The sequence below is a fragment of the Mixophyes fleayi genome, chromosome 1 (genome assembly GCF_038048845.1).
Source record: "Mixophyes fleayi isolate aMixFle1 chromosome 1, aMixFle1.hap1, whole genome shotgun sequence".
Lineage (NCBI taxonomy): Eukaryota > Metazoa > Chordata > Amphibia > Anura > Limnodynastidae > Mixophyes > Mixophyes fleayi.
The window spans coordinates 374,695,119-374,707,681 of record NC_134402.1 but is presented as its reverse complement, the minus strand read 5'-3'; the positions used below and the strand labels follow the sequence as shown (position 1 = coordinate 374,707,681).

Genomic DNA, 12,563 nt, shown 5'->3' with positions numbered 1-12,563 from the left:
TCAGAGTTGATGATGTGTCCAAACTAGAGATGTTCACTGACCCCCGAGTTTTGGTTTTGGATCTGGATTAACTTCGTGTTTTGGATCCCTATTTGTTTTCTAAAATCCCTATTTTTTTCTAAAATCACATAATTTGGCTCTTTTTTTGTTCCTACATTATTATTAACCTCAATAACATTAATTTTCAGTAATTTCCAGTTAATTTTTGTCAAGTGACAAGAACACTGGTACCCCTCCTGTTTCTGTATGAGCAATGGCACTAAGCAATGGCACTGGAGAGTGACAAGAACACTGCTACCCATGTTTCTGTGTGAGCAATGGCACTTGGTGTCCTGGAGAGGGAGGTACTTATGGAATCCAAAACCCGCGAGATCCGATAACACAGCGATGATGTTTTGCCTCGATTCAGATCCGAGGACACGCGAAAGTACCGAGCTGGCTCGCGAGCCTGCTCGGAACCCCTAAGTTCGGGTGGGTTCGTTTTTTTTAAAACCGAGCCCGAGCATCTCTAGTCCAAACCTGAATGAATAGCAGACATACCCCCTCAGACACTTAGCGTCCACTTGAGAACATGTACAAAAACCTTATATTTTATATGTTATGAGCGCAATCATTTAAACTTGAAAGCATCATTTGCTACCACATGCTCTGCAAATCCAAATCTATGGCCAACTGAAGTCTCAGTAAGTGTCTGACAACCATATGCAAACCTCTAATTAGAAGCAGCTTCTTCAGCCGTATCTGTGAACATTGTCCCATCTGGATCTGTATACAATTGCTCAAACACGTTCTTACTATACATTGCCTACATTGCAACACTCCATCCCTTCACGTCATGAGACTTCAGGTGCAAGGAGTTGTAAGTGGCAAAAAATTGCAGGTCTAAATAGCTGCCGTTGCGTATGTTCACTTTGTGGGTATGTGCAGTGTGCAAAAATATAATGATACGCTACACGAACAGATGTACAATACTGTGCAAAAGTTTTAGACAGGTTTGGTAAAAAATGCTGCAAAGTAAGAATGCTTTAAAAAATAGAAGTGTTAATAGTTTATTTTTTATCAATTAACATAATGCAAAGTGAATGAACAGAAGAGAAATCTAAATCAAATCAATATTTCACGTGACCACCATTTGCCTTCAAAACAGCATCCATTCTTCTAGGACACTTGCACGCAGTTTTTGAAGGAACTTGGCAGGAAGTTTGTTCCAAACATTTTGGAGAACTAACCACAGATGTAGGCTTGCAAAAATTCGTCTCTTCATGTAATCCCAGACAGACTCCATGATGATGAGATCATGAAAGTTTTGCCTTGAAAGCCATTGTCTTTTTAAATTTCCTCTGCAAAGTTGCCGAATATTGGCGACTTGCAGAATCCTCTACTAAATACATTTACCCCCAGGGCTCTGTGGGGGCCATATCATCACTTCCAGACTCCTTGGTCTTCTTTACGATGAAGATTCTTAATGACATTGGCTGTATGTTTGGGGTCGTTGTCTCGCTGCAGAATAAATTTGGAGCCAATCAGACGCCTCCCTGATGGTATTGCGTTATGGGTTTCTCAACATTGAGGACACCATTAATCCTGACCAAATACCCAACTCCATTTGCTGAAATGCAGCCCAAAACTTTTACGGAACCTCCACCATGCTTCACTGGTGCCTGCAGACCCTCATATTGTACCAGCCCTTCGGCGAACAAACTGACTTCTGTTACAGCCAAATATTTAAAATTTTGACTCATCAGTCCAGAGCACCTGCTGCCACCCCAGTACCTATGTTTTTGTGCATAGTTAAGTCGCTTGGACTTATTTCATAGTTGAAGGTTGGCTTTTTGGACGCAATTCTTCCATCAAGACCACTTCTGGCCAGACTTCCCTGAACAGTAGATGGGTGTACCTGGGTCCCACTGTTTTTTTCCAGTTCTGAGCCGAAGGGCTGGAGAGCGGTACAACAATGAGTGTCTATTTTTGAAAGCATTCTTACTTTGCAGAATTTTTTCCACACCTGCTTAAAAGTTTTGCACAGTACTGTATGTCTCACTCTGAATCAGGCACTTAGAGAATATGCATTTTCCCTGTATACACTAATTGTTCTAATTTGTTGAAGTGGTTGGCAAATATAAACATGGCTTCTGGAAATATTGCTATGAGGCTTTGTGTATGGGGTGCAGGTTGGGGGCAAGGTTGTCCCAATTTGTGTCTGTTTTTTTCGTTTGTTTTTTTTCATCCTACATTGTTGTCTGATGTGAAAATATTTTACTCGCCCAACTTATTTTAAATATCTTTAGCCTGATTCTAACTCTGAAGACACCTTGTGTGTGTGTGTGTTTATGTGAATGTTACTAACAGTTCATTTATGAAAGACAGAGAAATTAAACTAGGGGGTCACAACCTGTTGTTGTACTACATGTCCCAACATTCTTTTGCCAGCCGGACTAAGACATATAATTCCACAGTAACAGGTGGGGTGTCATACCTACCCTCACCCTGAGATAAGGCATCTCTGATTTTATGTCTATTGTTCCTATATAGATGCACCTTAGGCATCTCTAGTTTTTTTTTTTTTTTTAAATAAGACCCATTCTAGTCCCTTCAAAGTCAAGTGTGGGACATTTCGTCCTTACTATACAAATTTGTCCATAGAAGTCAGTGTTTATCATGTTACTATGCAAAAGGTCTATTTGTCAAAGTTATGCATATGTAGAGATGACTAGAATTGACTCCTAAATATAAGCCAGGACCTTTGGTAACACAACAGTAACCAACTGATATACTGCAAATACTAAAAGATTTATAAAATAAATCAGTATATTACATATTTGTGCTGGGACAAAGTATAGAATGGACAAGTAAAACTCTTATGGGTATATTTACTAAACTGCTGGTTTGAAAAAGTGGAGATGTTGCCTATAGCAACCAATCAGATTCTAGTTGTCATTTTGTAGAATATACTAAATAAAAGATAACTAGAATCTGATTGGTTGCTAAAGGCAACATCTCCACTTTTTCAAACCCGCAGTTTAGTAAATATACCCCTTAAAGCAATACACTTTGAGCAGTTAATGAAAGACCCTTTTTTGTATGTAGAAGTCTGTAACTTGGAATGTATATCTCTAAGAATTTATATTTCTGACATACCTGAAGTATGGAAGAAATTAGAGTGTTTAAATACCTTTGGGATCAGAGAGGACATATGGGAATGTGAGTGAAAGTATCTGTTTTCGTTTTGTCCTATTTGTTAGGTTAGTGTGTTTTATTTTCTATAACAAATAATTATTACAATAAAATTTAAAGACAGGCACCATTAGACATACACATATATGTTTTAAACTAGCTACACACATACAGATTGAATTGTTTTCCTGAGCTAAAAGTGTTCATTTTTCCCACTAAATGGGCATTCACATAACAACCAAATTCAGAGGGATTTAGGTAAAACTGATTGATTGTGACCCCACACATGAAAAAATTTCAATCTGCGGATCACACCAGGCTAAATTATTGCCAACACACTAAATAAGGCAATTCATATAAAACAACTGATCTGAAGGATACAATGTATGCATCTGTGGCTAACTAACATCACTAGATGTTATTGTAACCTGAGAAAACATGTACACTCCAACAAGGTACTTAAACCAGAGTTCTATAGGAAAATAACACACATCTGAGATATATTTTCAGTATTATCTATTAGTCTTTACCTTGTCATTTGTACAACTGTGACTGTACCACTTTGAAAAGTGATAGTTGATTTAATAGTTATCTGTACTTTTGATTTGTAAAACAACCAGTTAGTTTTAAAATGTAGATAACGATGTCATAAAATAATAACTTTTTTTTTACCATAACCATAATTTAATCCTTTGTATGTAATTTCAGTGTTAGTCTATAGAAACTAGAAAAATGTTCTAATATTGTAACCATCTGTTTCGAATATTTTTTTATTGTAGCAACATACACCTGTCTGAATAGTTGCATAGAATGCTATGGGTTCAATTTTCTTACTGTATGTACTTATATAGAACATGAATTATATTATTTCTTTATGGTAGAAGACTGGCTAAGTAAGTGATATTAACATACCTGGTTAACAAAGTGATACTGACATATCTATCCAGGCACAATGCAATTTATTCTTACCATACTGGAAGTAACGGCTGCCATAGCCTGGTCTCTGTCTTTGGCTCGTTCTCTGCCTTTCATAGGTATCAAAATAGTTGTCTTCATTGTACTTATACGGGTTATATGGATCATCAGCTTGCATTGCATCCAGTCTGGCTCTGTTACTTGTTGCATTCTCTCTCTGGGATTGTTGAACACTTGATGGATGAATTGTACTGTGATGTCTCTCTGTGCTACCATCTTCTCTGCTCCTTTGTTTTCCTGCAGCACCATCACCTGGGTTTCTTAGTCTTGATGCCTGGAACCATAGGTGGCCAGCCCTTGGACTTTGCGTGTTTGTACGCTGTAAGCCCCCACTTGAATTGCTATCAGGATTAGAAGAGTGTGGTCTTCCAGTGTCTGACAGAGGAGTGTTAGTGTGATTTCTTGTGCTTAGTAAAAGCATAGAACTGCTGTGTGCATTCAGCACGGATTCTCTCCTCCTCGGAGGTTGGTACTGAGAACCTTGACTGAGTAGGCTGTGAACTTTCCCACTGCTTCGCCATTGTACCCTATGTCTCCAAAAAGCACCATTGTGATTCATATGGTTTTGACAGCTCCCTTCCAAAGTAAAATAAAAGTACACAACTAACTGCAGTAAAAATATACCACCCAGCGAGCAACCCATATCTTTTACTTAAAAAGAAAATAATACTGGAATATTATAGAATATAAAATGGTTAAATTAGAGTAGTTAAAGTCTGAAAATTCAGAAAAGAAGCTTGTCACCAAAATACATTAGGTAGCGATGAAAATGTTAGCTGAGTGAGAGGCAGGGGCTCTCATATTTCTAATATTATACTTGTGCTGGTAATAAGAGAAGGGGGATTGGGAGTAAGGTTACCAGACCACCCCTTTAAACTGGAAGTTTATAGAAAATGCAAGTGCCAGGAATGAACTGAAATCCATGTATCTGAACTGCAATCAGTACAGCCCTGTAATGTAAATAAGAGAAACAGTTCTTAATTTTCTAGGAGTGGTCTGCTATGCGTAGATGGGGGTTTTAAAGTTTCCATGGCTTTTTTAAACATAAAGTTTTCTGGCTGACTGCCGTCATGTTATTTATACAGATTACAGACTGAGAATGTGTGACTTGACATATCTTCCAGATCTGCCTATACGGCTGAGCACACATAAGCATGCATACTGACTCCAGAATGCTCACTGTGAAGGGCACATCTCCAGGTCCAAAGGTGAGAACAGCATAATACAAACAGGTCATCCTGGGGATAATCATGAAGAAAAACGTATCCAGACACATCTGTGCTGGAAACCTACTGTTAGAGTAATGTTGACTTATTTCTACCAGTGAACGGGCTATATAAACAATCAGATGATAATTCTTTAGCTTCAGGATTCCGATAGACTATACAAGGAATATTTATGAAAAATGCAGGGTTTTCTAACCATTGCATAGCTTGTCTGCCCTAATAAGTTCTGTCTCTGCTTTCATTTTCAAAGCTATTCTAATCCCTAGTTCCACTATAGTCTGCTCTGTGAGCTTGTGAGTGAATAAAATGGTATATATTGCAGTTAGGTTAAATTTGGTTGCGTTTGAGCACAGAAAGAGATTTAGACTGGGTACACACTACAGACATTTTCCACCAATGTGTTATTTATAACGATTTTACCAATTACTGAAAAAAATAGAAAAAAGAAGTCCCAATCAGCATGCTGATTCATGTGTACACACTACACACGTTTTACAAGATTTACCTTCAGATCTGTGTTCTTCATTTGTCATAACCACCAGCTAAAAAGATCATAATTCTGTAAACTCTATGGAGATCATGATCACGAGTGCATACACACTGCAGGGTTGGAAGGACGTTGTTCCATTGCTGAACGAGATTTTTAGTTCAGTTTAAAAATTAAATGAGACAATATGATGTACTTTGGAACAATAATCATTCATCGTTGCAGTGTACACACTAATGCAATTGCGGGTCGAACAGTCGTTTATTGGGCTATTGGCCCGATAATCGACTGAAAACCCTCTAGTGAGTACCCAGCCTTAGTTACAACTTGTGCTAGATGACGTGTGTGCTATAGTAAGAAATATAATTGGATATAATATAATTATTTTATAAATAATTAACTTAGAAAACACACGTTTAATTCATCATCATCACCATTTATTTATATAGCGCCACTAATTCCGCAGCGCTGTACAGAGAACTCACTCACATCAGTCCCTGCCCCATTGGAGCTTACAGCATACTTGCCAACTCTCCCGGAATGTCCGGGAGACTCCTGCATTTTGCGAGAGTCTCCCGGACTCCCGGGCGAGTGTGGCAAAATCCCGGATCTGCCCACTTCCTAGTGAAGTGGGCAGAATTAGGTCACAAACGCCGCGATTCCTGGTGAATCGCGGCGTTTGGCCCCGCCCCCCCCCGCTGTCAAATGACGCATTTTGCGTCATGACGTCACGGGGCGGGTCCAAAATGACGCGGATTTCGGAGGCCCGCCCCCCATGACGCCCACCTCCCCCGCAGCCTCCCGGACACCAACATTGTAAAGTTGGTAAGTATGGCTTACAGTCTAAATTCCCTAACACACACACACACACAGACACAGGCAGATAAACACACTAGGGTCAATTTGATAGCAGCCAATTAACCTACCAGTATGTTTTTGGAGTGTGGGAGGAAACAGGAGCACCCGGAGGAAACCCACGCAAACACAGGGAGAACATACAAACTCCACACAGATAAGGCCAATTCATTAGCTAATCAGATATACAGTGGGGATTTTTGACAATAGACAACCCAAATTATAGTTAGTAGTGAAGATAAAGTATTGAGGTCTCATTTGACATAATGCAAGTTGGGCATATAAACTGTTGGGTGGCACTAGGCAGGACCCAACTGTCCTGGTAAACATAGGTAACAAATAACTAATCTAGGCGGAGATGGGAAGTTGTTAAAGTTGACTTTAATGAATTAGGATGTAAGCTGAAAACAGTATAGTATTGTTTTCTCAAGTTTTACCTATGCCACATACTATAAGTGGCTGAGAAGTTGGTGTAGAAAGAAGGGTTTGGGGGTCATGGAGAACTGAGCCAAGTCCTCTATTTTTTTTGATACTCTAAAATAAGAACATGCTACACCTCAGTAAGGAGGGTGTAACTGTGCTATGGGAATTATAGTTAGAAAGCTGCAGGAGATTTTAAATTGTATTTTAAATTGCAGACGCCTGGGCAACTAAGATGCTGGCACTGCTACAGCTGTATTGAGATATTTACCACTAATAATACTGAAGCTGTTACCACTAACAGCATTAAAGCGGTGGCTGACAAAAGGACAATGTGAGGTGGCAAGAGAACCTAATGATACTTAGTCTGGCAGTTCCTACACATCACATTCCATAACATTCCCATTGACCTACTTCTATATTACTTTGGTCTGTGTGTGTGTGTATATTAGGGGATTTAGATTGTAAGCCCCAATGGGGCAGGGACTGATGTGAATGAGTTCTCTGTGCAGCGCTGCGGAATAAGTGGCGCTATATAAATAAATAGATGATGATGATTACTTCACCCTCCCAGGAGCCATTACTTACCTGAATTTACTACCTCCAGGACCCCTTTTGCTGATTTGGGTTCAGTGATTGTCACAATGGACAATGGTACTCCCATACCTCTGCAATTCTCCTTAAACATACTAATGAAGAGTACACAAATTCACACATTATTGGCAGTCACACTGTGTGCTTCTAGCATTGTTGGCAGCATGTGCTGAACACAATAAACTACAGGCATTTTAGATCTTTTGAATAATCTATTAGTATAGGTTCATAGAACCAATAGAACGAGGCAAGATTTTCTATAAAGGAAGTCAACAAAAGAAATTATATACTATCATCATCAACATGTATTTATATAGCACCAGCAGATTCAGTAGCGCTTTACAATTGGAAACAAACACAGTAAAAAACAATACTGGGTAATACATACAGAGAGGTAAGAGGGCTCTGCAGCAAGCTTACTATTTAACTGCTTTTATTAGAAAACAGCTTAATATATGTATGAATGTTGCCTCCAATACACCAATGAATCTTTAAATTTTTTTTGCTGGGATACACAACATAAGCAGTTCCTGAGTTTCCGACGGGTTTGAAAAATGGAGATGAATATAGCAACCAATCAGATTATAGCTATCATTTTGTAGAATGTACAAAAGTATGTGGTCATTTTGTAAAAGTATGTGGTCACCCCATCTAATTAGTGTGTTTGGCCACTTAAGCAACACCCATTGTAACAAGTGAATAAAATCGCGCTTGCATCTATGCAATCTCCACAGTTAAATATTAGCAGTAGAATGGGTCATACTCAGTAACTTTCAATGTGGCACTGTCACACAATGCCACTTTCCAACAAGTCAGTTTGCCAAATTTTGGTCCCATTCGAGCTCCACCATTCAACTGTAAGTTTCTGCTATTGTGTAGTAAAAGCATCAAGGAGCAACAACAGCTCAGCCTCCAAGTGATAGACCACATTACCACTAAGTGCTAAAGTATGTAGTGCGTAAAAATCTGTCTGTTCCTCGGAGTCAACACCCGCTACCAAATTCCAAACTGCCCCTGGAAGCAACAGCAGCACAAGAACTGTTAGTTGGAAGCTTTTAGATTGGATTTCCATGGCCGAGCAGCCGCACTCAAGCATCAGATCACCATGTGCAATGCTGGAGTGTTGTAAAGCACACCATCATTATAGCAGTGGAAACTCATTTTCTGGAGTGACAAATTACTCTTCACCATCTGGCAGTCTAATGGATGAATCTGGATTTGATGGATGACAGGAGTATGCTGCCAACCCGAATGTATACTGTCAGCTGCAAAGTTTGGTTGAGGCGGAATAATGGTCTGGGGCTGTTTTTCATGGATTGGCCTGGGCCCCTTAGTTCCAGTGGAGGGAAATCTTGCTATAGCGTACAATGTCATTCTAAATAGTTGTGTGTTTCCAACTTTGTGGCAACAGTTTAGGGAAGGCCCTTTCCTGTTCAGGATGACAATATCCCCAACCATTAAAAAATGGTTTTCCGAGTTTGGTATGAAAGGACATTACTGGTCTGCACAGAACACTGTTCTAAACTCTATTAAGCATCTTTGGGATGAATTGTAATGCCAAGTGCTAGCCAGGCCTTATCACCCAAAAACAGCGTCCAACCTACAGCCATGTTCTAAAATCTAGTGGAAGCCTTCCCAGAAGATTGGAGGCTGTAATTGCAACAAGGGGGGACTAATTCCATATTAATGCCCATGGTCCTGGAATGAGATGTTAAACAACCACATATGAATATGATATTCAGGTGTCCACATACATTTGGCCATGTAGTGTATTGTCTTTAGAAGTCCCCAGTTTGGACTTGTACTATAATCCTTATCTGGACATGCTGAGTTTATCTTGTGCCTGATTCATCAAGGCATGTATCTACCGATTTTGTGCGTATCATACGCAAAATCACTCTGCGTATGCCCAGAACCAGGACATAAGTCTGTAAACATAGCGTAGTCCGATGTGTTTTCGTACATAAAGGACACTTACTACAGACTATAAGTCCCGGGAGTAAACAAGGCGGAGAAGTGGCATTTTGTCATAGTCACTGTACACAGTGAGTGTGCCAAACTCAAGAGGACGCAGCCACGTCCGAATCAAGCCCTATGCACCTCAAAATTACTTACTTTTATTCCATATCTCTTGCACCAGCTATAGGTCGAGTCTAATTTCTGAGTCCTAGTGATCTCAGTATTGTATGCATGTGCCTGTAAAAATGTATTTTATGTTCAGTAGACATTAAGAACATTCTAATAAATGTTTTTTTTATGGGGAGAAAATAACATAAAAAACCCCAAACACTATTTTTGTTTTACTCTGTTATCACTATTGCTTATATTATAAAGAAAATGTGCTTTCCCCTAAATTTCCTGTAAGTAAATTTTGAAATTGTGTATAAATGTAAAGTTGTAAGTAAATTAAAATCAAAACCAGAGAATTGAGTTTTGAATTTTTGGAAAAAGGTGTATTAATAAATCCGCACTCTTGAAGCAAACTGAACATAAATTAATGTGTTTTCTGGCGCTTCTTGCCCCTTGTTTCGCATTGGCCTAAATGTTGAACTTGGCTTCTGTAGAGGCTAGTATTGTAAAAGTGGGGATTATAACCATGGGAAAATAGCGCTTGATGATGTGGCAGAGGGTCTTGTGTGGGTAAGTTAGCACGATGGACAGGAATGAGGTATTGAGCTAATGGGGAAGAAGCCACGGCATTGACCTGCGTTGCTATGTCATCCCAAGGATGAGATTTCACAGGGGTGGAAAGCTGCAGAGTGGTGGAGTGCAACATCTCCACCACCAGCTGGACCAATACCTCCACCTCCTGTGATGTAACATTGGCCTGCCTCTGCTTCAAGGCTGATGCCGAGGAGCCTGAGGCCTGACACTGCCCTGGCTGTTCGTGGTCAGACGTGTCTAAAGAGAGGTAAATAGGCAGACATTAGTAACAGTACTTTAATGCCCTGTATAGTGGCTCACATAGGGCCTGCTACTCGCCAATAGGACAAAATGTATGGCAAACTGTAGGCCATGAGATGTCTTGAAAAACATACAAAGATATTACAGCAATGTAGAAACTCAGAACTCTGCCGAAATCCTGTATCACAAAATGGCAGATGAAAACTTGCCTCTTCAGCTGTTATATAGGGCCTGAGGTAAGTTCTCCTGCGATAGCCTCCCACATGGGTACCCTGTGCTGAAAGCACTATGGCCCTTCCCACACCCCTGGGCGGTGTGTGGTGGGTAATATTAATAGTATAATGCATCAAAGTATTTCTTCCCTGTTGCACTACAGGTCCCAGCATGGCCAGCCTTCCATTAAGTGTCTGGGCATGCTGGCACGTGTAGTACTACAAGCAAATGCAAGGCCATGTTGGGACCTGTAGTGTCCCAAGAAACATGTAAATAAAACACAGATGCAATTGTAAACATAATTTATTGCCATAACTAACCCCTACACACCCATTGACCATGTATATTGGTCACCTACACCAAGGGTCTTTCATCTGTAACACATTGCAAGTTTCAATGAAAACTTAAACCATGGTAGATAATGCAAAATCAGCTCCTAAGAGCTCCACTGCACAGTACCTTGCATATTCAAACGTATGTGTGCCGTGCAGTGAAAAAAGATTCCGTGCCAGCTTTTACGTTGCGTAAATAGAATTCATCTAGCAACATACCTTGAGATCTGTGCCTTGATGAATTCGGACATGCGCAAAGTCAAATTACGTGCGTATTGCATGTTGCGCTCAGAATGAATGCCTTGATGAATCAGGCCCATCAAGCCTGGCTAAATATGACACCACCTGATAGCAGGATAGCCTAGGAGAAAGCTAATTGTCACCCTAGTAAATTAACCCATTCTGTACTTTCATCCAGTGAGTTCACATGTAATCTGGGTGAGTAATTAGTAAATATATATTTCATATTTTATATTAGCTTTTACTGACTATGTCATAATTCAAGACGCCAAGACACCAAAGAATGGGCTCAATATTGTAACTAGTAACAAATAACCAATATATGTGTGCCTACAAATTATATCTATTTATACAACATTTTATATTGTCTGAGATGGGATTGTGACCTCTGTAGGAGCCCTTTCTATAACATTAATATTACCAAGAAGTTTGAACCTCCAGACTCCTTTATTAAATACACACAGAAATATAAAAAAATTGAAAAATGGATATAATGTGTTTGATGTAATAGGGTTGGGAGAACCACATATCTCAGAACATAAAGGGGCAGACAGTTTTTTGACTAGTTCTTATTACTTTGTACATATGTTATCCCTTGATAGAACACTTTTGACCTCTCCATTTGGCTTTTGATGAGCATAAAGCCTATACTACTAGGATCCAGGGGTAGAGGAATGATGAAATGTATGGGTATGTTATATTTGACATTACATAGATGAAGTTCTGAATCACATGAGGATGTCAATTAGGGATGACTGCACTTTAGCTCGTCTATGTCCCCTATATCCCAGATAATCATCTTCTCACAAATATAAAAAATTCTAAATTTGTGACGGCAGTGGGGAAATTACATGGTTACACTGAAGAGTGTCGTTACACCTAGGACAGGGATGTTAAGATCTACTGAACACCAACTCCGTTCAGCTGCTGACACAGTGAGTTCAACTAGTATTGCTGTGAACTGTCATGGCTGATGTCATCTCTGTTCCTCCTTTAGTGATATCCACTGCCTCCTCAATGGCAATAGCCGAAAATGAGAAACAAGTGTCCTGACTTTTCCAAAAGTTCCAAAAGTGAGCATGATTCAAATGGGAAACAATGGAGAACACACAGCTACTCCAAGCTGGGGGAATAACCACAAGA

The 12,563-nt window shown here is 39.6% G+C and overlaps 1 protein-coding gene across 3 annotated transcripts in view; it reads right to left on the bottom strand.

Moving 5' to 3' along the window:
* The window catches only part of LOX (lysyl oxidase), a 53,698-nt gene that overhangs the window by 34,358 nt on the left and 6,777 nt on the right, over window positions 1-12,563 (bottom strand). The window contains exon 1 of one of the 3 annotated variants that reach the window (XM_075179248.1): window positions 4,144-4,792. The exons of the other annotated variants lie outside the window; for them this stretch is intronic. Within the exon in view, the coding sequence (XP_075035349.1) occupies window positions 4,144-4,792 (649 nt within the window). Of the gene's footprint in view, window positions 1-4,143; window positions 4,793-12,563 lie in introns of those variants that run through there. 3 annotated transcript variants of the gene reach the window in all.